This window comes from Centroberyx gerrardi, chromosome 7 (genome assembly GCF_048128805.1).
Source record: "Centroberyx gerrardi isolate f3 chromosome 7, fCenGer3.hap1.cur.20231027, whole genome shotgun sequence".
NCBI classification, from domain to species: Eukaryota; Metazoa; Chordata; class Actinopteri; order Beryciformes; family Berycidae; genus Centroberyx; species Centroberyx gerrardi.
This window is the reverse complement of record NC_136003.1, coordinates 23076270-23101307: the sequence shown is the minus strand read 5'-3', so window position 1 is coordinate 23101307 and position 25038 is coordinate 23076270. Positions and strand designations below refer to the sequence as shown.

The following is a 25038-nucleotide window of genomic DNA, read 5'->3' as shown; positions in this document are numbered from 1 at the left end:
TTAGAGTTGTTAGCTATCCTTATTCATTGATTGTAGCACAAATTTCAGTAACAGCATGTTTTGGCTGCCGTAGTCTGTCACTTGAGATAGAACACAGTGTTCTTGCTACCTTTGTGTTGTAACGCTTAATGCCATTTTACTTTTGCTAACAAGATATCTCAATCTAATTTACTAGCCATAATGTTTAGCTCGACATGTTAGCTTTAGCTGTTAGCTAGCTATGTTAGGCTCAGTTTGTGTGCTTACGTTTGCTAATTCTTCTAGCTAATGTTTCTCCGTCTTTTCCTCATGCACAGAGTTGTCTAAGCCAGGTAATGTCACCTGCTCAACCTGCCCTGAGTCTGATTTTGAGTTGTGCCATTTAGTAACGATGAATCGTCCAAAGCCAACAACACTCAGGCGCCCTAGTGCTGCCAAACCATCAGGTATGTATCGTTAATTAGACAATCCTAGATACGTCTTGATATCATTTCAGTCAGATCATATTGATAATAGTCGCAAACTAAGCGTAAGAAAATCATAATTAACTGTAACGTCCTCTTGCCAGGCCATCCTCCCCCAGGAGATTTCATAGCTCTAGGATCAAAAAGTCAAGGTGGAGAGTCCAAAGCACCAGCGGTCCTCCTGAAGCCAGCATCCACAGGGTTACCTGCTGACCGTAAGAGAGAGACTTCCTCCACTCTGCCCTCCTCATCGGGTCTGTCAAGCCTAACCAAGCGTCCCAAACTGTCCTCCACCCCTCCAGTGAGCGCCCTGGGACGACTCGCTGATGTTGCAGCTGTGGACAAGAGGGCAATATCGCCCTCCATTAAGGAGCCATCAGTGGTACCTATTGAAGGTAAATCCATGTCTTTTTGTCTACTTTTGTGAAAGACATTAAAAAGCTTGAAATGCACCAGAACTCTGTTTATCTGAATGTGGAGGTCCTTTGGCTTATTTAAATACTACCTCAGATCTTTTTAAAGATAGGAAGAATGCTATCCTAAGAATAGTGTGCTGTATAATCTACAAGCTTGTGGTTTGCAAGGAGAGTTAAAAATGTCTCTTTTTTTATGATAGTTCCACCAGCAGTGCTGCTGGATGAGATTGAGGCTGCAGAGTCTGAAGGAAATGATGATCGCATTGAGGGACTGCTGTGTGGAGCAGTCAAACAGCTCAAGATGAACCGGGCCAAGCCTGACATCACACTGTACCTCAGTCTCATGTTCCTGGCCAAAATCAAGCCCAATGTATTTGCCACTGAAGGAATTATTGAGGTAAGAATAAACACTACAATGCAGTGATGCTCAAATAGTTTAGCCTAGGGGAAAATGACAGGGATCCAATAAATGTAATATACTATTTTTTGGGGATTTGTTTTAAATACTCATTTTTATTCACAAAATGGCAGAGTTGGGTAGTTTTGAAATATGCAAACAAGGAAAATATCGAACTAGCCATGTGTTAGTCATTGATTTAATAATTTGCATTCCACCATGCTTTGATTTCAACTTGCTAATGGTGATATATTTATGAATCAACAGAAACTTAAAAACTTCTTGGGTCAATATGCTTGTATAGATTTAATTCTGCATCCTTGAGAACTAATTGGAGAGTTTGTTAAAAACAGAATCCCTAGAATAAAAAGTGGAATAGTGGTTGGAGTTGTTGAATTTCAACTCTCAAACTTTTCCAATTACACTTTTGGTATCGACTACAGATGTTGTTGACCCTGCTAAGGAAATGTGCTTTGCAATTAAATGTTTCCCACAGAAACTAAAAACTCAGCAGTTTCCAACTTTGAGCATCACTGTCATAATGTCTTATGGTGAACCTCACAGATTTTGGAACTTGACTGGATTTTTATGACTTTCTTCCTGTCACCCTCTGTCACCAGGCCTTGTGCAGCCTCCTGCGTCGGGATGCTTCTATCAACTTCAAAGCAAAGGGCAACAGCCTCGTTTCTGTACTTGCTTGCAATCTGCTGATGGCCGCCTACGAGGAGGACGAGAACTGGCCTGAGATCTTTGTCAAAGTGAGAACCTCCCTAAAAAAATACAAATACATTTTTGTTTATTCCTTTTTGTTATGCTGCATTTTAGCCATATATAATGAACTCTGTTTGAAATTTGTCTCAATCTAAAATGTTGTATTTCCAGGTGTACATTGAGGACTCTCTGGGGGAAAGAATCTGGGTGGACAGTTCTCATTGTAAGAATTTTGTTGACAACATCCAGACTGCTTTTGGCACCAAGATGCCCCCAAAGAGTATGCTACTGCAGGCTGACACTGGGCGCTCTGGTGGAGATCTCAGCGCAGGTACATTGACAAGACACTCTGGCTTAGTGGGGCAAAAGTTAGTTCATACAGGAGATGAATGGTGATTGATTATGCTGCCTTAAATGTTTGGTTTCCAGGTAGCAGCCCTCATCCCTCAACCCCAGACGAGGATGACAGCCAGACTGAATTGCTGATAGCAGAGGAGAAACTGAGTCCTGAGGACGATGGGCAGGTTATGCCGAGGTATAAAAATGACCCATATAGATGTGAGGGCTGCTAGAGGCGAATGAACACTGATTGAAGTTGCCGGATTTGCCATTTTAGTCCTAGATATAATTGAGACTATAAATCAGATTTTCATTTTTATCCCAGATATAGGATTTAGATTTTTAATTAATCTATCATCATGAAATTAGTTATGATAAAACATGCTAATGTTAGCAAAAAAATTGTGTCTCGCTGTTACAAATCCTGATTACTTGCTTTTTATGCTTTCATTTGATTTTCCTGTGTGTTCCCCTGTTCAAAGGGGCTGTAGATCACAGCACTGAATTAATTTCACAGTGATATCAAGATCCTGCAAGAGTTATCTTTAAATAACAATACAAAAGGCGAACTGAAACACATGAAAGCATGTCTCTTTTTCATAATAGATCACTGTCAGCAGCTGTTCTTTATAACCTCAGTCAGAGCGGCTCTAATCCTTTATCCTTCAGCATATGAGTCACACATTTCATTGCGTTATTTGAATATTTTCATTCCTAGCAAATGATGGATCATTTTCTCTTTTGTCTTTTGTCTTACCCTCTGGCACACTGTAGGTATGAGGAACTGGCTGAGAGCGTGGAAGACTATGTGCTGGACGTCCTCAGGGATCAGCTGAACCGCAGGCAGCCGATGGACAACGTGTCCCGAAACCTGCTCCGTCTGCTCACAGCCACCTGCGGCTACAAGGAGGCACGACTCATGGCTGTGCAGAGGCTTGAGATGTGGCTCCAGAACCCAAAGGTGAGAGGCGTAACACACAGGGGATAACCTCTTTAGATAATAACAAACACCTGCAATGTCTTACTTCATATCTCACTTTAAACTAGTGTTCTGAGGTACTGCTTTTAAGAAACTGTTCTTTGGAACTGGTGTTTCAACCACAGTGTTTCTTCAGTTGCTATTTTCTGTCTGCAAATTGTATTAAAATAAAACATATGCAAATGAAAATTTTCAGAAACGTTTTCACTAAACACAGGTCAATTTTAATATTTCTCATGAAAATGAAACCGTAGTTAGTGTATTCTGTTCTGATAAACATGTTGCTTTGTTAGCATCTTAAGCTAACAGTTAAATATGTCCAGTGTAACTCCTTTGTCGTTTCTTTTACCTCTCTCCTAAATCTGTGTTTTCTTGCTGAAAAATGTAAAATGAGCATGAATAGTTTGATCATTAGAATTAATTTGAAGTATTAAGATAGGAATGAGATTGTTTCATTGGTTCCTTTGTTTCTGTGTCTACAGCTGACTCGACCAGCTCAAGACCTTCTCATGTCTCTATGTATGAACTGCAACACCCATGGGGCAGATGACATGGAGGTGATCTCCAACCTGATCAAGATCCGACTAAAACCCAAAGTCCTCCTTAATCACTACATGCTCTGTGTCAGGTGTGTCAAGTCCCTTTTGTGTGTAGTCATCAATGAAATCTTTTAAATTTCTATCTTAATGTTACACTCAGTGACTTGCAGTAACTGTTACCTTGGGTGTGATTCTCCAGGGAGCTGCTAAATGCACACAGAGACAACCTGGGCACCATGGTGAAGCTGGTGATCTTCAATGAGCTGTCCAATGCCAGGAATCCCAACAACATGCAAGTCCTCCACACAGTGCTGCAGCACAGCCCAGAGCAGGCTCCAAAGGTGAAACTAGTCTCTATTCTGACATTCGTGTCTGGGGAAAAGAAGACATTTTAGAATTGCTTATACAGATAGTCATTTGCAAATAATATTACCTTTTTTTTCATGAGAAGTCTAGAAAAGATGCTAGTTTGCTTTTGTTTTTGTTGTGTTTTTTTTTTTGCTATTAAATTCCATACTTTGCTTACATTGTTTACTCAAATTCAATGTTGTTCCCTTCTCCCGCCCTCTCTCCAGTTCTTGGCCATGGTGTTCCAGGACCTGCTAACAAATAAAGATGATTACCTCCGTGCCTCCCGAGCGCTGCTGAGAGAGATCATCAAACAGACCAAGCATGAGATCAACTTCCAGTCCTTCTGCTTGGGTTTAATGCAGGAGAGAAAGGAGGCCACCTATGTGGACATGGAGTTCAAAGTAAGTGCATATGGAAATCTCTCAGTCCCATTTCAGCTGTAATCTTAAGGTATTTACATTTGGGTCTGAACTGTTTTCCTTGTCTCTCCCATAGGAGCGTTTTGTTATCCAGGTGACAGATTTGCTAACTGTCTCCATGATGCTGGGCATCACTGCCCAGGTCAAAGAAGCTGGCATTGCATGGGACAAAGGAGAGAAGAAGAGTGAGTGCTTTGTATTTGTTCACATGCCATATTTGTTAACCATAGAGTGGATGTGTACAGTTGCCTTGAACATCTGCCTGGTTTGTTTCAGATCTGGAGGGCCTGAGGTCGTTTCAGAATCAGATAGCTGCCATCCAGAGAGACGCCGTGTGGTGGCTTCACACCGTGGTTCCCACTATCAGCAAAGTTGGCGCAAAAGACTACGTCCACTGGTGAGTATCAGCCCGTATCTGAGCAGTTTCTATTACTCAAATTGCATGAGGTAATCATATTATGAGCTACTCACATTATGCATGATGTATCTCATCTCTCTTTTCCCATGTCCCTAGCCTTCACAAAGTGCTTTTCACAGAGCAACCTGAGACCTATTACAAGTGGGACAACTGGCCACCTGAGAGCGACAGAAAGTAAGCCTACCCCAATATTTAAAAAAAAAAAAAAAAGAATTGAAAATTTTTTGCTCTGATTGTCTGACTGCCTGTGGCATTTTGAGTTTTACAAAGATGGTTTTTAATTTCCCCAGTTTCTTCCTTCGCCTCTGCTCCGAGGTGCCCCTGCTGGAGGACACGCTGATGCGCATTCTGGTGATTGGGCTGTCGCGTGATTTGCCCCTGGGCCCAGCTGATGCCATGGAGCTTGCAGATCACCTGGTTAAGAGGGCTGCTGGAGTTCAATCTGATGGTGTGTGAAGAGCTACTTGGGCTCTTAAATGTGAACTGTTTGTGTTCACATATAAAGCTATATATTTGTGACTCCCTATAATGAGCAATCAACCTCCCCAGGAGTCCATAGTCGCCATCAGCATCCAAGGTGTTACTTTTGTGATATATATGCTTTTTTGGATGATTTGTACTACATTTTCAAAATGAAATGGAAGTGCACAACATCAATACAGATAGCTGGAGTAGCCAGTGGTTAGCAGTTGACTCTTCACAAGCTGGTATTGGGCTCTACATGCAGAAAACTGAAAATGTTCTATAAAGTGAATTTTCTGTTTAAACAGAAGCCATAAAGCTGACTGACTCTTTCTTGTTAAACAGATCTAGATGTTTTGAGAGTGGAGAGGATCCAACTCATCGACGCAGTGCTGAACCTGTGTACATACCACCACCCAGAGAACATTCAGCTGCCTGCAGGGTACTTACATGTCTCTACTGGTATTTTAAAACATGTATAGACTATGCAATTGGTATTTTAAAATAACAAATAACTGTTCCTGTTGAAGGTATCAGCCGCCAAATTTGGCTATATCCACGCTGTATTGGAAGGCATGGCTTCTGTTGCTTGTGGTGGCTGCATTCAATCCACAGAAGATAGGTATGACAGTCAGTTGTCTATGCATGCCTACATAACAGTAGTTATTATCTATATTCAAAGCCACAAAATATTTTCAACAACTAATGTCTGACATTTTTTTCCTTTAGGTTTGGCTGCGTGGGATGGCTATCCCACACTGAAAATGCTCATGGAGATGGTTATGACAAAGTAAGTAAGATTATTGCATGTGATAAACTAATTCCAAAGTTATAAGACTGAACAACTAATCTACATATCTCTGTGCCTTTTTATAGTAACTATTCCTACCCTCCTTGCACCATTGCGGATGAGGACACAAAGACGGAGATGATCAACCGCGAGCTGCAGATCTCCCAAAGGGAGAAACAAGAAATCCTGGCCTTTGAGAGCCACTTGGCAGCAGCTTCCACCAAACAGACCATCACAGAAAGCAACAGCTTGCTGTTGTCCCAGCTCACCAGTCTGGACCCACAGTAAGAGACTTGGGGCACACTGTGCCTCTAAGGGGAATTACCTTATGCACATGATTTAACGTAAATCCATCTTACTGTGATGGATTTGTGATTATAAAACAGCCATTTTTGAATTGTTTACTTGGCTGGAAAACAGTATTTATATGCGCAAAATTGACCAATGGCGCCTTCATTTTCTCTGTCTCTTTTGACAGTCTCTTCATATTGCAAGATTTTAAACAATATGCCCTCATGCCAGCCTACTATGTGACTGAAAAATAGGCTAATAAGTAATATTTTCATCCTGTTTGATTTAATTTAGTTAGACCACCCTGTAATAAGTTGAGAGCCTAGTAGTATTATGTAGAAAAACACTACTAACTTGTGAGATCTCAGTTTGAGTCCATCCTAATTTTTATGCAGCATACGGTTATATGAAACTAGTACAACTATAAAATAAAGTTGAGACCATAATGTAGAAAGTGATCAAGGCGCCTGGTCACTAATCTTATACCAGCACTTGAGCTTTTAAAATCTTGAAACACTATTAAATTGTTTTGTCGCGTGACTTTAAGGTGGACTCATGTGTTTTTGTCTTGTGTTCCAGGGGGCCTCCTCGTCGACCTCCACCTGCGGTCCAGGAGCAGGTGAAAACCCTCAACCAGTCTCTGCGCCTGGGCCATCTCCTCTGCCGCAGCCGCAACCCAGACTTCCTGCTCAACATCATCCAGAGACAGGTAATGTCTACACGACTGTCAAAAACCTGAGATCTCTGTGCTGCTCACAACAAACAACCTTCTTTCATGTAGTTTCTTGTCTCATAGACATAGCGGTGTGCTCACTAAATTATGTGGCTCAGAGGATTGGTCACATATTAAAAGGTTCTGCTCTTGGATTTGGTTGTGGCGGATACCTTGCTGTCTAGAGAAAACAAATCCAAAATGTGACTTTGTTTTTCACCTGATTGCGCTAAAATGGAGCTTGGGAGGGAAGAGCAGCTCACATCACTTAATGTGTGTGCAATCAGGTGTGTGGAAAAAGAAGGTTAGATGCCGGGAGAATGGTTGATTAGATGTGGGCACCATGGGTTGTCTTTTTCTGTAGAGAGAGTCTAATCAAAGTCCAATCAAAATAGCTAGACTCTGCATTGTTTGATGTTCATAGCGACCTCTCTTTGGCTATTGCTGCTCACTGTTCTCAAAACTTGTCTTTACACATCACACTACAAGAGTGTTGCAGACAAAATCAAACGCGTTTGAAAATCTCCGGATGTCTGAGACAGCTCAAAGACTGACTCTGACCCACTCAAACTTAACAAGCTTTGGTGACAGCCGTGTTCTCCGAGTTGCCTTCAACATGGGGATTCTGTCTCAGATCACAGAAACACAGCTAAATCGGGCCTGAACCCGTGTAGTGTGCGCCCGGCTTAAGTGAGAGGAACTATCGCACTGTTCTTTGTGAAACAGGCTGTCAGGTTGGGTTCTACAGCTGTGGTGCATTCTCTCTCCTCCACAGGCGTCCTCTCAGTCCATGCCATGGCTGGCTGACTTGGTCCAGTCCAGCGAGGGGTCCTTGGATGTGCTGCCCGTGCAGTGCCTGTGTGAATTCCTTCTCCATGATGCTGCGGATGACAGCCTGCCAATTGAGGATGAGGACGAAGGAGAGAGCAAAGAGCAGAAGGCCAAGAAGAGACAAGTATGTTGGTTTAAGCATCATAGCTTACTGTTCAACTGATTATTTAGATGGACAGAAAAAATGACAATCAGCATTTGACGAAATTGTCCTGCCATGATATTATTTTTGATTTTTTTTTTTTTATATTAAAGTTTTGTTTTAGTATTTGATCAAGACAAACCAGGTCATAATTAGTATTGAGAGAATTGTTTAATATCTCTCAGTGATTCATCTTTACCTCTCTTTTGGTTGTCAAAATGAACATGCTGCATGATAAAATCAGTTACACACAAGTTTAGATTTATGCTCTGACTAAATGCATCTTCATTCTGATGCATTACAGTTCTATTCATTATTGGCTAGGGACATTTGAGCTATTTGCAGCTGGTTAAAAAATAGAACTTAGTCTTGACCGATCTTAAAGAATTTTTTCTCCTCCTGTTAGAGACAGCAAAAGCAAAGGCAGCTTCTTGGACGGCTCCAGGATCTGTTGTTGGGTCCTAAGGCTGACGAACAGACAACATGCGAAGTGCTGGACTACTTTCTGCGTCGTCTCAGCTCTTCTCAGGTGGCATCGAGAGTCCTGGCTATGAAGGTACAGTATGGGAAGCGGGAAACACCATACGGACTCTGTAAGCATTAGCATTGTGTTTACATTATACTTGTGTGTGCAGGGTTTGTCTTTGGTGCTGAGTGAAGGAGGTCTTAAGGATGGAGAGGAGCGGGACCAGCCCATGGAGGAAGACTCTGCAGATGCTGAGCTCTTACCAGGTTACCAGTGGCTGCTGCAAGACCTGCCGAAGCTTCCCCTGTTTGACAGCGTCAGGGGCATGACGTCCACCGCCCTGCAGCAGGTCAGTGTCTGTCCCAACAATGAACTGCCCTGTCAATATTTGGCATTAAATGTGAACTTATTTAATACGTTTTAGTGAGCAAGTATTTGTTACTTTGCATATAAAGCATGTGTGTTGTCTGTCTGTTGTTCCCTAGGCTATTCACATGGAGACAGATCCACAGACGATCAGTGCCTATCTCATCTATCTATCCCAGCATGCACCAGTGGAAGAGCAGGCTGCGCATAATGATCTGGCTCTGGTAAGCTAAAGTTTTCATCACCTTCATGGAGCAATGCTGAGACTAGGGATGCACATTTAAAAGATTTTTCTTCCTCGACTTATACTCAAGTTAATGAACAAATGATTGATGTTTGCTGGACCCAAATCTGTTATAAATGTGCAACTGCTTCACAATTGAAAAAAACAAACAAAAAAACTTGTTTTCCACCATTGAGATGGCATGTGTAGCCTTAGAAATTGAAACAGAAGAAATTCAGCATAATACAAATTGAATGTCTAGTACTGTATATTGCTGATAATATTTTCAAACCTATTACAAATAAGAGCCTAAGAGAATAAAACACTGACTGCAGCACTATATGTTGAACATCCAGACAGAAATTAAGCTTGTTCGCTTCATTTTCTCCAGTGTTTATTTAGACCTATACATACATCCCCCTCAGAAAGCTGTAGCCTGTGTCTCCCTCTTGTGGCCATTTGAAATATAGCAGTTACCCTTCAATAAAGGCCTGCTAGAGATGAGTTCATCACCACCCCATATACTGATATGTCAATTTGTTTCATTCGACAAGCTTGATCTAGATTATTACACAACAACAAACATTTGTGTATCAATTGTTCATGAACATCCCTAGCTGAGACTGATCTGTTTTTTCTTTTGCACTCTGCAGGATGTGGCTCGGCTAATCGTGGAGCGTTCCACCATCATGAACAACCTGTTCTCCAAGCACTCCTGCAGGCCTGAGTCTGACGCTGTGCTCTCTGCTTTCCTCACCATCTTCTCTTCCTACATCAGGAGGATGAGGAAGACCAAGGAGGGAGAGGACCTCTACAGCTGGGTGAGCACTGGCTAGTTACTTTACGTTACTAATTGATCTACATTATCATTTACATTACAGCTAGGTATGTAGCTGATGCTCTTATCCAGAGTGACTCACAATGAGTGGAACATTTCAATAAGCTTCAAGTCCTATATCCCCCAAAAGTACAAGCAACCAAAAATTAGTGCAAAGGTCATAGCCTTAGTCCCCCGTGACCATAAAACAATCTTGTTTGAGTGACTGCAGGAGAAAAGAAATGGAATAAGAGTGAAGGAGGATAGAAGGGTTTTTCATTTTAACATGAGTGGTGAGTAGAGAGGGTAAATCATTCAGTGCGATGAGGGCAACGTGTGGTACGTTTTAAAAAGTTTTCAGTCTACAACGGAAGTTTCTTTTGCGACTGAAGATTCATCTGTGTTTAAAGACTATGGTAAATTTAATGGGGAAATGTAACCATGGCGAAAAGTTTGTTTATTTGAAAAATACTTTTTTTTTTTTTTTTTTCCCAGTCAGAATCTCAGGACCAGGTGTTTCTGCGCTGGACTACAGGAGAGACAGCCACGATGCACATCCTGGTAGTCCATGCCATGGTCATCCTGCTGACTCTGGGGCCGCCCAAAGGTAGACCTGCTTACTGCTACAGTTCAACGTTTACATTGTTTAAGGCGATTGTGAGAACATGTTTTAGTACTATGTGTTTCTATGTGTCATTTCCAGGAGAGAGTGACTTCTACTCTCTTTTGGACATTTGGTTTCCCGACAAGAAGCCTCTCCCCACCGCCTTCCTGGTTGACACCTCAGAGGAGGCCCTTCTGCTACCTGATTGGTTGAAACTGAGGATGATCCGATCAGAGGTTTCACGATTGGTCGATGCAGGTACAACCTTCACAGTACAAAACTTTCACAATGCACAGACAATGTGTTGCTCGCTATATAATCTATATATATATGATTTTTTGTTTATTTATGATACAATTTATGTATTTCCCCTAGCTTTGCAAGACCTGGAGCCTCAGCAGCTGCTACTGTTTGTGCAGTCCTTTGGCATCCCAGTATCCAGCATGAGTAAACTACTGCAGTACCTGGACCAGGCTGTCTCCCATGATCCACAGACACTGGAACAGAACATCATGGACAAGCGTAAGAGTCTGCCGAAGATATTCTGCTGCTCTCACAAATTTTTTATATTGTATAATCTCATTTTGTGTTTCTTCTGCAACAGACTACATGGCCCATCTGGTTGAGGTGCAGCATGAGCGAGGTGCCACTGGGGGGCACACTTTCCACACACTACTCAGCTCCTCTCTGCCTCCACACAGAGGTCAGTGTCTTTATCCCCCAAGAGGTGGACTGTGTGCCACTTAAACCAATATATGACGCTAGACATTTAATGAATTGCCTTTATGTTGAGTAATCTAATCCTTATAATGGTTTTGCAAATGTTTTTTTACAATAATAACACATATCTGTTTATGCTTAGACATAATCTGACATTGGATGGGGGTGTACAAAAGGCAGCTGACAAAAAAATCCCTCCAAAAATTATGTAAATGGTCTAAATTTGCTAGTTTTAGTAGTTTCTATACCTGCACGTCTTATGTAATGCTTCACCTCAGTCTGTATGTGTTAACTGTGTCTCCCATTAAAGATTCTTCTGAAGTGAGTAAGTCCAAAGTTACCGTGGAAACCCCCCATAGCTCTGTGAAGATGAGGGCAGCCAATCAGATTCCTGTGATCGGGCCTGAAGATGACCTCACTGGCATGATGCTTCAGGTTGGAACTTTTAGCTCTTTTTTCTTTATTTTTTCTCTTTTTAGCTTGTTTTGATAACATGGTGTAAAAAGCTTGAATTGATCTATGATTAGAAAATATATCAGCATTGTGCTGACATTCTTGTTAGAAATCTTTTGTTTAAAATCCCATGTTTTAATTACAAGATATTTAAGTTATTGTATTTTTCACCCCCAAACTAAAGGCTGGGTTAATACAGCTAAATAGAAAGTGGCAATAGAAAGACAGAGTGGCTGCTGTTAAGGTTTAGTTACATCTGCAAATATTTCACTCAGTAGCCTCAAGGCATTGCATTGAAACCTTTAAGACAGCCTTGTTTTTGAATCATCTCCTTATCTGTTCATATGAGAAATTATGCAGCGATTTGGAATGATCAATATAGATTTCGATGCGTTAGACTTCTTCAATAACTCAACACGGCACAAGAAAGATAAAGCTGAAACATCAAAATTCACTGTGTCTGCTGTCATCTAAAGCTTGTGTCATTTAACAGTTAAAGTAATGCTGGACTGTAACATATATAGCACTGTATTATAATATTGTATTGTGCATTATAATACCAAGTTGAATATTATGCACACAGTGCTGATAATTTGAGAGAATTGCCACAAATTGTCAGAAAGTTGAATATTACTATGAAAATGCGATCCTGTTAAGGCTTTCTGAGAGCAGTGACTGGTAACACGAGATTAGATTAAAAAAACTGAAATATTCAATTTCTCTTGATCTGCTTTGAAAGCAAACAATTTTTTTCCTCCTTAAAGGGTAATCCGTGAGATCCTGTATTCTTATTATGGCAACATCTTTGGTGCTAAGCGATCATTACTGTGGTGTTTCTGGTCTGCCCTTCCCAGAGATCACTGGTCAATCAAACAGTGTTTCCAATATTGTGACGACTTTTTCCTTGGATTTTCTGTTGATGAAGTTTGAGTTTCTGTAGGTGGCGCTGTTTTCTTTGTCTGTTCAGCCATGGTGAATATCGCTGCTCATGCTAACTACCCAGTTATTCTGTTTAGTCCAAACAAACCGGAAACATAAAACGTATCACATCCTGTGCAGCAAAGGGTTTTTCCTGGAAAAGACCGACCTGACACCGGGTGTTTAGAACATCAAATGTAAAAGCTTTCATGAACTGGCTGTAGGTTGAATCACTATTGCATGTCTCAATCGGCGATAGTGAGTAGCAAAACGGACATTCATTTATATGAAAATGTTGTGGCTTATCACTTTAACTGGTTAACTGATTTGTTTCCCTAACTGATTTAAGGTCTTGCAGTGAGTGACCTCTGTATGTTGCCTCTGCTTCCACAGATATTCCCCTTAAAGGTGGACGCTCGCTGGCACGGCCCTCCTCCCAACCAGCTCTCCCTGGCCTTGCAGCAGGCACTGGCTAAAGAGCTGATCCGGGCCAAGCAGGGCCACATTCAGCAGGGCGGGTTGGCAATTCGCCTCCTACAGGCCATAGCAGCCCTGCTCACCTCTGCCCATGCAGGGCCCATCGTCATGGCAATGCACCGCAACCACGCCCTCTCCTGTCCTCTGATGCGCCAACTCCACCTCTACCAGGTATGGCATAGTGATAATCTGAAAATTGCATAAGACATTAATTCATCAAACAGAGATATAACTGGATTGTAATATTTATCTTTCTTTCTTCCTTCCTCCCCTTTCTCCTGCTTGATGTCTGTGCTTCCCAGCGCCTCGTGTCCCAGGACCTTGCTTTCTCCTCACTGTTCCTCAAAGTCATTGTGGAAATGTTGACCTGGTTAGAGAACCCACCTGTGGAGGCAGGGCCACTAAAGACGCTTCTCAAATCCTTTGCTGGCCAGTATTCTCACAAACACAGGCTCAGTGACGGTGAGTAGCCCTACCACTTACCTTTTTAGATGCTGATTAATTCACTGCATATTAAGGATGAGTGACGAGCGTCTCTGCCCTGCAGTGCGTACAGGTTTCCTCCACCTGGCTGAGGCTCTGGCATATCGCAGGGACACTGAGGTGCCAGTGAGAGCCGTCATTGCAATGCTAAAGGCCGGAGAGAGATGTAATGCAGAGGCTGAGCTCATTGGCAAAGGTATTAAGTCTTTATTACTGGTGTCATGGTGTGTATGTGAATGTGCCTTGATTCAGTATGAACTGAGTGTCAGAACTGGCACAGTAGCCTCAGAACCGCTTATGTTGTTTCTGCATTTTCAAGGTATTTTTTTCCCCCTTTTGTATATCATTCCATATCATTTTAGAAGTCTTCCTTGATACTAAACAAGACCAGCCTTAGCAGTGACTGGCTTTGACCTCTTTGAACTTGCATATACAGTATGTCCATTATGTGCACTATGCTGCCACTAAGCCAGAAAAGATGTTGCCACATTTAACTTTTGACTTGGTTACACAAGGATGCAATAACAGCAGTCCAAAACCTATTATTAAGCATGTTGTTTGTTTCTCAGTGTTACAGGGGCTGATGGAGGTGAAGTCGCCTTACTTGGAGGAGCTGCTGTCTCTGTTGATGACTATTGGTACACAGAATGGGACAGCTGGCCCTGTTGCCATGGTGATTTCACTGCTGCTTCAGGAGAGTGAGGAGCGAGCTGTGAAAAAGGAAGTCGATTCTAACAAGTGAGTACCGCAATTCTATTTCCCTCTCAAGTCATGCAAGAAACATTTATATTTGAGAGGACTAAATGACAAACATGGCTGGCCACGACAAAAATAGCAAAACAGCACTTGTTGTCTGTGGCCTTGTACCTGCTTGTAGACTCATATTAGATTTGGTTTGGAAATCTTTGATTGGTTTTGCGACTTTCCACTGACTGTACACACATTGGGCTTGGGAAAAATCATACAACACTCCGCAGAATCCTCACTATGTTGCCTTTGACAGTGAAATCACAGCAACGTTGTCAGGCAAGTACATACTGAGAGCTACTGCAAATAGGACACTCATAACTCCCTTTGAAAACAAGTCAAACTTCACACGTTTACGTGATTTGATAGCATAGCTGAATAGGCTAAACACACCCGATTAACTTACTCTTTCAGAGATAGATTTTGGATTGTTTTCATGCACTGTGTGAGCCCACATGACATAATAGACAGTGTAATATTTCAGCAACCATTGACTGTTACATCCTCAGCTGAAACCAGGCCTGAAGAACAAAAATAATTTCTCAGTTGTACTGTTCTGAACAGAGGAGCCCAAAAATGTAATACATGTAATCGTCCAGTGAGGAGAACAGTGACATTTCACACTGGGTCTATCTAAAGCTTCTTTGCTAGGGGAGTGCGCAGTTTAAATTAAATGTATATTTGCATTATGCAGGTTATACCGCATGGGAAGGAGTTGGGCAGGAAACATTGACACTAGTATTTGGAAAGCAAGGATTTCACATAACGGTTATAAAAGCAAATGGGAACTCCATCACAATTAGATGACCAGAAATTCCCAGTCCTCAGTGTTTTTTTTTTTACCTGCCGTTTAATCTCTATATTTCAGTGAATCGATACTGGCAATGGTCATGAACATAACACATGAGAATACTTGGCTTATAGGCCTACTGCAGTGTGCTTTTGTTATGCTCAAGCTCACAAGTCATTAGTATGTTAGGATGGTCAAATATTTTTTTGTTAATATTGTTTGTTAGATGTTTACAAATTATGCATGAAGTCTCTTGTTTATGTCCATGCATTGTGACAAAATACTGTATCTTGGTATCTTACTGTAACTGCAGAAAGCATTCTACTATTGTCTGAGCTGAAGCATATCACACAGTAACTTCAAATTGATCATCTGTATCATGCTGTTACAGACAACTTATTATGAAGGGCTAACAGCAGATGGAAAAACAACCAAACCAGGTTCCAGGTGGCACAAAGTAAATTGTTTTTGCAACCCCTTGAAGTGTGGATTCTCTTGTTTTAAAGAACCCCAAAAAATTTTTGTCCAAGCATTTCTAATTGTGCAGAAGGTCTATGGCTCTTATGTATAGTGGACGTATTGCACAATATCTTTTTTCTGAGGTCTTGAATGCTGTAGGAATTCAATAGATGTAGTTAAAAGTTGTACATTGGTAACCTTTCAGTTTCACCTTTTTCAGCAGCTCTGAGGTGACGAGGACAGGACTGAGTTCTGGGCTGCTGGTTGATTGGCTGGAACATCTCGACCCTGAGGTCACTTCGGTGTGTCCAGACCTTCAACAGAAACTGCTGTTTGCCCTCAACAAGGTAGGATAAGCATTGATACTTAGCAGATGATGTAGGTCTCTTGCCTTATCACACTGAAGTCGGTGTTTGCGTGGTGTTAGTAATGTGATCATGCATCATTTCTTACTGTTTCTTCATTTCAGGGACGAGGCTCCCCTGCCTACAGACCCTACCTGTTAGCCTTGCTTACCCATCAGTCGAACTGGACGACCCTCCTGCAGTGCATCAGCGCTCTTCTCAGCAAGCGCAGAGACCAGAGGTGCATAATTTTATCAAAACCTCTCTTAGTCGCTGTCTTGTGTGCTTTTAATAGATTAACGTAATTACTCAGCAATAGTTTGTTCTGGTTCTGATGATACTTTATTGAACATAATATTTGCTACTGTGAGAGATTACTTTTTAATGGCTGTGTAACGTTTGTCAGACTGGACCCGTCATCAGCCCTGGATTTCCTGTGGGCTTGCAGCCACATCCCGCGTATCTGGCAGGGACGTGACCAGAAGATCCCTCAAGTAGGATGAAAAGCCCACACACAAAGTTCAAGTTGTCACACTTTTCCCTGCATTTTTAATGAGACATAAATCTAGAGTCAGAGGGAGTTCATTCTAATGAAGCCGATGCCTCATGCATTTCCCTTTTCGTCTCCGCAGAAGAAAACAGAGAAGTTTGTGCTGCGGCTGAACCCGGAGGAGCTCATCAGCCTGGTGGACTTGATTCTATCAGAGTCGGAGCTGAATGGTCGCGACTCACCCCTCGACAAAAGCACCCTGGACCAGGCCTCCTGCTCCCTCATCCAGTCCAGGCTGCCCCTGCTTCACTCCTGCTGCAACGGAGATCTGGAAAACATCAAGAAACTCTCAGAGTACCTCATCAATTGCACAAAGAAATGGGAGGACAGGTAAGCTGTATACTAGTTGTCAGCTAGTATAACAATACATAAATTCATCGTTTTAACTAATCCTAGACAGACACCTTTGTATTGCTGTCTCTTTTTTTTTCCACTTCTCTCTCCTCTGTCCTGTCCCTCCATAGTTAAAGACACATACGCTCAACATATCTTATCCTCCAAGGTTCACCAAAATGCCCACAGGCCATCCAGTCCGACACATTGTTTTGTTCTTTCTAATTAGCCCGAATACTGAATGTCTTTTTTTCCTGTTATGGTGCGCTGATAAACTTGGGGTAAATCACACTAGATTTTCCTTCTCAGTGCAGATGAACTTTTCAGACTTCCTCTGTCAGCCACAATGCTGTGGACCAGGGAAAACTCGATAATTAGGTCTATTGGTGTGAAATTAAAACCAGCAGAAGTCGTCTGTACTGTGATCTCTTTAAAAGCTCAGTGTATTATAATGAAGCCAAGAGGATTAAGGCTGAAGCTCTAAACTTGCCTGTGTTGTGAATTCCTGCTCTGACTTAGCTGTCAGAGATCAGGGTGCAACTCTTTGTGGAGGCAAAACCTCCTTTCATGAATATGTCTCTGGTTATTAAACCACTTTAATGAGGAAACTTTGGCCAAGGTCAAGCAAAATTAGCTTCCGAATTACAATATTTTAAGTACAGCTAAGCTGTCTGGTAAAATGGTTGCTACTGAAAACATGGTTGGATAAAAAACATGTTGAAAGTAAAGGGTTTGGCCTTGTGCTGAATAAACACTTGATTGTATGTTAAGCATTCTTCTTGCAAAAGCTCACTGCCAGATAAGCTGGTGTTTATTCCAATTACACATCAACTATTGAACAAGGAGTGGAATCTTTACTCTTGGTCAAGGTCGTTGTGATTTGCTTAAGGCATTGCTGTAATAAACTCTTTAGTTTGTAGAGAGTGCATCATTTGAGCCTGACAAGAGCCTTAGCTAGTAAGAGGATTTTATGAAACCGCAGTGACTTGAAACCTTGATACCTCTGAATTTCATTATTCAAATACGTTATTCAATGTGCCCAGTTTGGATTAATGAACATCAACTACTGTCCCTTTATAGACGATAGTGAAATGCTTTGTCATGCTCCCTAATCTGTGATCTCATATCAATATACTGCTCTATTGATAATCAGTTGGAAGAGATGGAGGAAGTGATTGTGACAATACCCAGGGTAATTTTCTGGGAACGTGGGAACATTATCTGCTTTACAACATTAGTACCGCTATGCAGTAAAGCTCACTTGGGTGTAAAAGCTCTAACAAACTTTCTGTAGGTCCACAAAATCAGCCAACCAGTCACTGTCAATAAAACGGCTCCAGGCTACACAACTCAATGACATCAGGGATTAGAGTCTTGATTATTTTGTTACTAAGCTGCTAGCTTTACGAGGGAATAGGTCATATTCACAAACAACAATTGAACAGTCCTAAGCTAATAACATGTAAATTGTTGTGTGTTGTAGTGACTGGCAAATTCCTGTAGTTGGTGGCTTCTCTCTAAACTATAGCATCTACTTTTGTTTTTTTCAGTGCAATGAGTAAGCGGTGCCAGAACCTGCTGCTCCAGATCTACCTGCACTTCCCTGAGGTCATCCAGCATGTGACCCTGCCTGACACCACCTTCAGTAGCGGGGGGGCTGCAGACGGCAGCAGCTGCAAGGTAAAGCTTTCTTGCATGTTTCACAGACTACATAGTTCTTGCCAACTCCAGAATGAAAGTGACATCTGCATTTTTATGTCCCTCCACCACGGTACGATGGCATCTGTCTGTCCGTCTGTCTGTGTGTAGACTCATTCTTGTGAACACAATAATTCAAGAACAATACATGAACGAAACTTCACACTCACACCACAGGTTCCCCCTATAGAGTAGATGATCTGATATTGGAGCTCCTTGATGCATAAATTTGCATATTAATGAGGAAAAACTGATTTTCTTGAAGGTACTATAATAATACCGCCTGTGTGTTATGTGAGGACAAGTATGTTGACATAGAAATATTTGATAATTAATGCTTTAATTAGCTTAATTAATTACCTAATTAGCATAAGTAGTTATGTTTAATATATCATGGTAATTATGGCAAGACATTAGGCAGCTCAAGTGCCTCTTGTTTAAACATGCATACCTCAGTGAGTTTATGGACAGTCTATATCCAGCTGCCCCAGGAATTCTTATCCATAACTGGAACTGATTTTTTTTCCCCCTAATTTTACTGCCATGATATACTGGATAATTACAAATTACTAAAATTGCCAAATTACCGATATTACTTTGACACAGAGAAAAGAAAAAAATAATATAATATAATTCTGAATTTGGTTTAATATTAGAAAATGTCCATCTAAAATTAGATTAGTTGTGTGAAGAAAACATGTGTGCTTGCTGACAAAGCCATGACCTCTTTGAGTAGGCGGTTGGTTAAACAAATTCTAGTGGTTGCTAGGGTGTTGCTAGGTATTTGCTAGGGTGTTACAACTTGGTTGCTAGGTGTTACTAGATGGTTGTTGAGGTGTTGCTAGATGGTTGCTAAGTGTTTAGTGGTGGAAGTAGGTGGTAGTAGTTTATGGTAGTAGTAGTACAGTAGTGGTTGAAGTAGTTGCCGCAGGAGTGATAGTTGCAGTACTACTTGTAGTCGTAGTTGCAGTAGTAGAAGTTTTCAAGTAGCTGTTGTAGTTGCAATATTAATTGAAGTATTTGAAGTAGTAATTGCAGTGGTAGTAGTTGTAGTAGCAGTAAAATAGCAGTTGTAATAGTAGCAGTAGCATTAGTAGGAGGAGTTGTAGGAGGTGAAGGGAGAGGGAGACCTAGTGTTTGTGTGTGTGTGTGTGTGTGTGTGTGTGTGTGTGTGTGTGTGTGTGTGTGTGTGTGAGAGCAGCACACTGGGGCCAGTGTTCTGTGGCTGTTAACGACATCACCTGCTCTGAACATTCCACCATTAGTGTGTATTGCAAAATAATTTGAAATAAAAGTTAAATATCTTAAAAAGTATAAAAGATATGGCTTAGATTTGCTTAGATTCTTTTGTTTGAATGTTTCTAGCTTTAAGTATGCAGAAGTAGATAGAGGATAAAACTTGGGTGGAAGAAGAATAAGAACCAATGTGGAAGAACATGGTGTGCTAAGTTTCTAGAAAGTATGCTATTGGAGCAAGTATTAATCAGTACATTAAGTTTGTTCAAATTGATTTAAGTGTGTGTGTTTTTTTTTTTTAAATCTATATCAATTTCCTGTGAGACACAACATGCTAGAGACAATAGAGGATAGTAGCCTACCTCCCAGGTTCTTGTTCAGTACGTCACTCATCCTGAAGGAGGTATTAATGAGGGTAAAATAAGCATTTAAAAGGCCATATCATCCACACTGTCAGTCATATTGGCACAAAAGTTGGTGTATATTTCCAGCTAAATAAATGGTATGTCTAATTCTGTATTGTTTAGTTGTATTAGTTTAAATGCTTCAGCCAGTGCGGGAACCTTTAAAAATAGGCTATAGCCTAGTTGATAGACTGATATATAATTTTTTATGATCTCAAAGTGATATTTATTTGTAGATACTGTGCAGTTCTACTTCCTGATAGAATATTCATTAAGCTGGTGTTGCCGAACTCTGCTGGTGAACAGTAGAGCTCCTGCAATAAAGCAAAGTTTTGGCTAATATTGCTTGGCAGCGAAGATAGTGCAGCAACTGAATCACAGAATGCTTAAAATCACTTCTGACCCCACACTGTTGAGTCTTTTGTTAGATTAAGTCTCCAGCAACTGCAACCATGAGGGTTTGCCATGTCAGATCAGGAACAAGCTCAAACCAATGAAAAGGTTAGACAGATAAAAAAAAAAAAATCGGTATACTTCAGAAATCACGTTTTTATATACGTTTTTAATTGGCCTTTTTGTCATTCTTACCTTGGTGGAATGTTAACAAGATACTCAGCTGATATTAAAACAGGCCATTACTCATCATCTTTCCAGTGGCTTTAATGGTGGTGGTAAATTACTGTCTTTTTTACCTCAGTACTGTCGCTATGGCGCCATGGGCATCAAGATGCAAATCCAGCTCAGTCCATCAGTTGTCAAACACGTCACTCCTCTGTACCTGGGCTGTGTCGAAGTTCACGATTTACAGCACTGGAGAAAATCATTTACTACAAATCATGTGTGATGTTTATTGTGCCGCATCAACTTAATATAAGAAAGTAAATGTTTTGTTCTAGTGGAAATTTAACCTCAACTATGATTCTTCACACCTTGGCTTTGAATTTTCACACAACTGTCACAATCCGCTTCTCGTATTCAGAAAGAACTATTCCGTCTGCCGTATCTCTGACTACACAAAGAAAACACAATCTCCCTTGTGTGTTTTATACTTTTTTTTATACTATTGGAAATGCATTACTTAAGACCATGAATGCGCCGTGGGGCTTTACAGAGTCTTTACTTGCTTTATGTTTGTTTTCTCAGCTTGACGTCCTGGTCCATCGCCTGGTCACATTGCTTGCTGATACAGGAGACTCAAAGTCTGCTGAGAGCCGAATGTCTGACGCCAACCTCGCCTGCAGGAAGCTGGCTGTGTCCCACCCTGTCCTTCTGCTCAGGTGAATTAGATAGGAATGAAAACTAGGTAGTAGGCATTTATGTTCCTATTTTTTCAGTTTTTGTGGCTCAATCTACAAACTTACTCATGTTTTTTGCCTTAGTGGCGGGGTTCAACCTGCTGACTCTTTTGCCTTTCTGTTCTTTCAGACACCTGCCCATGATTGCGGGTCTCCTACACGGTCGCATTCACCTCAACCTGCGGGAGTTTCGGCAGCAAAACCACCTGACGTTCTTCACCAACGCTCTGGCCATCCTGGAGCTGCTGCAGCCGCTTGTTTTCCACAGCGACCACCAGAGGGCACTGCAAGACTGCCTTCTCTCCTTCATGAAGGTCCTTCAGGTGGGTGGCTCACACCTAATTTCAAACCGACTCCGGAGGATTTAGGGTCGAGTTTAGACATAGATATCTGTTTCTATGAGTTTTTCAAATCAGAGGTCTACAGTAACGTTGATTGATGTTTGTGCCACATGCGTCTTGCAGAACTTTCAGAGGAGTCGTTCTCCACTGGTCTTCATCAATAAGTTTCTCCAGTTCACGCAAAAGTACATTACCCATGATGCAGCTGCCGCCATTCCCTATCTACAGAAGCACTCTGACATCTTGCAGTAAGTTTATCAGTGCAGCAATATGTATGTTTTGACTGATACCTTTTGCGAAAGTAAAAAATGAATCCATGAATGAGTTACTTTTTATATTACTTACTGCAACAAATTTCAAGAGGTGACATGAGCTTTTTGTTTTGCTGTTTCTGCTACCAGGGCTCTGTGCTCGGAAAACCCAGACCTGGTCCAGCTGAAGTCTCTGCTGGCTGGACTCACTTTACCAGTGAAGAGCTCTTCTGCGGAGATTACTGCTGAAGACAGAGATGGTAAGCAGCGCCACTCCCATATCAGCGCGTTGAAAGCTTGTGCGCACATGTATAGCTGAAACATCAGAACATTTAAAGCGTGTTACATGGTCACATTTTGGGTATGTAAACATTAAACCCACAGACCGTCTGCTGTACTGTCCTTTGTGGGCTCCACAAACTCTACAATTTCTACAGAAGCATATATTTTGCTCAGTGATTCTTTATGTTTTTTCCTTTTTGTCAGACGACTCGTCCGCTGGCTCCCTGCCCCTCGTCAACATATCGGCGTCTGTGTCACTGACTGCAGCTGACATGACTTTGTACCTGAAAAAGATGTCCAGAGGAGAGGCAGTCGAGGGTAACTAACACACCGCCTCAGCAATTTCACATGTACAAATCCAGAATGACGATGAGCACTATGCTGATTTTTATCTGCCATCTGCTATAGATGTGCTGGAGGTGTTGACGGAGGTGGATGAGAAGTCTAGGAGGAGTCCAGAGATCATCCAGTACTTCATTGTGAGTCATGAACAACAGCAAAAAAAACAAAAAGGTCAATTACCTCTGTGTTGTGTAACATGTCTAACACCACCCTTTGTTACTGTTTGTAGAACGATCTCCAGAGACTAATGGCTTCCTCTGAGGAGCTGTGTCGGAACATGGCCTTCAGCCTGGCGCTGCGCTGTATCCAGAACAATCCCTGGTAAGTTCACAGCACTCTAACGCTGTTCTCAATTTGAGACACGCCACCTATGGAAGGCATGGTGGAACTACGACGGCATGTGCGGAGAGAAAAGAGAGAGAAAAAGACAGATTTTCATCTTGCTGGTGTTTTTTGTTTTTTGGTATTAATGCTTCAGTGATATGTTGTAATGTGAAATGCCAAAGAAAAAAAAGGAGACTCTAAGCTTTCCAAACTAACCGGCCAGAACTGGCATAGGAAATGAATGAAAATATTATGTTTTTTTCAGATTTTGTGCATCTGGTCTAGGTAATTTCCACATTAGAGTAATGCGCCAGAAATAGTCAAATTCTGTTTTTCAAAAAGAGGCATGTTTGGAAAAAGTTGCTGGTTGGAACAGATCTCCGGCTGTCTGACCAGAAGCCACCGCACTACTTTCGTTTGCTACCTTTCACTGTATTGTCGGTAAGTAATACTGTGTGTTTTCTCTGGCGCAGCCTGGCAACAGACTTCCTGCCCACTTTCATGTACTGTATGGGCAGCGGTAACTTTGACGTGGTGCAGACTGCTCTCAGGAATCTTCCAGAATATGTGCTTCTCTGTCAAGGTAAGAATAGACTCTTTAATCACATACTGGGGGACAGTGGTTTGGTAGGAAACAGACACTGGTAGCAAGCAGCTGCTATGCTTGTCCTACATTATAGTCAGACAACAACCCCTTATTGTTCAGCAGGTAAATGCGTTTTAGCAAAACATGCAACCTAACTGTGAGTGTATGTGTGTTTTGTTGAAGTATATTGAGTAACCATGATCAAAGTAGGTTACACATCCATACCTGTATGTTGTAATTGTGTTTTTTGTTTTTTTCTCCAGAACATGCAGACATCTTGCTCCACAAGGCGTTTTTAGTGGGCATCTATGGACAAATTGACACCAGTTCAATGATCTCAGAGTCGATGAAGGTCCTTCATATGGAAGCAACAACATAAACAAGAAGAGTACAACTCCACATCTGACTAGAAGCGGTGTCATTACATTTTTTGCATTCCAGAGATAGACTTATTTTTTTTAATGCCTTTAGCTCAACCTGTTCTGTAATTTTATCATGGCAGATTGATGGAAACTGTGGCTCTTAAGTTGTATTGATTGAAGGACCCTCCACTGAGCCTGTAGCAACTGATGGTGTAATAACTGCTGGATAATTTAATAACTTGTAAGAATGTAATAAAATGTCCCTCTAAATGAGTTGAAAATCAAATAAAAACCTGGATAATGCAGTAACATCACATTATTACAGCATTTATTACTTCATAAGGGGTGTAACATATTTTTAACTGATCATATAATAATAATAATATTGACAAATAATGAAATAAGAAATATAAGACGAATGTAATAACTGGAGTTGGTACATTAGTCAACATTATTACACATAATTATTATACATAACATCACCAGTTAAAAATGTTACACCCCTTTTGGAGTAATAGTTGCTGGTTAATGTAATGTGATCATGTAATTTATTACATAAACTTTTTTTATATACTTTATTGTCACATTGAGGCACCCACAGCTAGAGGACAGTCATTCATTTTCAGCCATGTATTTTCCCTTCAGTGTGACTTTTTCTCCTTTTTGAGTATATATTTATATGCTTATAAAGATAAAAGTCCAAATAAACCAAAGACCCACAACAAAAAGTTAGCAGATGTACAAAACAAAGCAAACAAAAGCAACAGCATATAAAAAGAAACACGAGTACAACATTCAGTTTAATGCACATATACGTGCATTTAGACACACATCTATATGCATACATATCCACTTACATACACATGTATCAACAAAAAAAAAGGGGGAATGCACAATCTAAAACTAATTGACTTTTAATACATTTTC

The 25038-nt window shown here is 41.1% G+C and overlaps 1 protein-coding gene across 2 annotated transcripts; it reads left to right on the top strand.

The window, feature by feature from the left end:
* Positions 1-293: 293 nt before the first annotated feature.
* On the top strand, positions 294-24402 carry ints1 (integrator complex subunit 1). 2 transcript variants are annotated; one of them, XM_071925714.2, is made up of 47 exons: positions 294-425; positions 548-838; positions 1060-1256; positions 1877-2014; positions 2139-2298; positions 2397-2502; positions 3081-3267; positions 3768-3913; positions 4024-4165; positions 4400-4576; positions 4671-4779; positions 4871-4991; positions 5109-5186; positions 5303-5460; positions 5820-5916; positions 6005-6096; positions 6204-6264; positions 6351-6548; positions 7135-7264; positions 8043-8222; positions 8647-8796; positions 8876-9055; positions 9192-9296; positions 9949-10116; positions 10608-10719; positions 10816-10974; positions 11092-11238; positions 11321-11419; positions 11747-11871; positions 13201-13455; positions 13587-13746; positions 13832-13963; positions 14337-14505; positions 15987-16110; positions 16233-16348; positions 16514-16601; positions 16740-16987; positions 18541-18670; positions 21472-21605; positions 21754-21946; positions 22088-22212; positions 22366-22475; positions 22702-22815; positions 22906-22976; positions 23069-23160; positions 23637-23746; positions 24013-24402. In XM_071925714.2, the coding sequence occupies exons 1-47, from the start codon at positions 371-373 to the stop codon at positions 24126-24128; spliced, it is 6555 nt and encodes a 2184-aa protein (XP_071781815.1). In that variant the 5' UTR covers positions 294-370; the 3' UTR covers positions 24129-24402. The 2 variants fall into 2 exon arrangements, with proteins under 2 accessions (XP_071781815.1, XP_071781814.1); XM_071925713.2 differs by having other exon boundaries at positions 15984-16110.
* Positions 24403-25038: the final 636 nt, after the last annotated feature.

What these genes read in the sequence shown, in the direction of transcription:
- ints1 (XM_071925713.2), top strand. Translation starts at nt 371, where the DNA reads ATGAATCGTCCAAAGCCAACAACACTCAGGCGCCCTAGTGCTGCCAAA. An exon ending in GATGGGCAGGTTATGCCGAG is followed by an intron (nt 2,503 to 3,080) that starts GTATAAAAATGA and finishes GGCACACTGTAG; the next exon opens with GTATGAGGAACTGGCTGAGA. An exon ending in CCACCTGAGAGCGACAGAAA is followed by an intron (nt 5,187 to 5,302) that starts GTAAGCCTACCC and finishes TAATTTCCCCAG; the next exon opens with TTTCTTCCTTCGCCTCTGCT.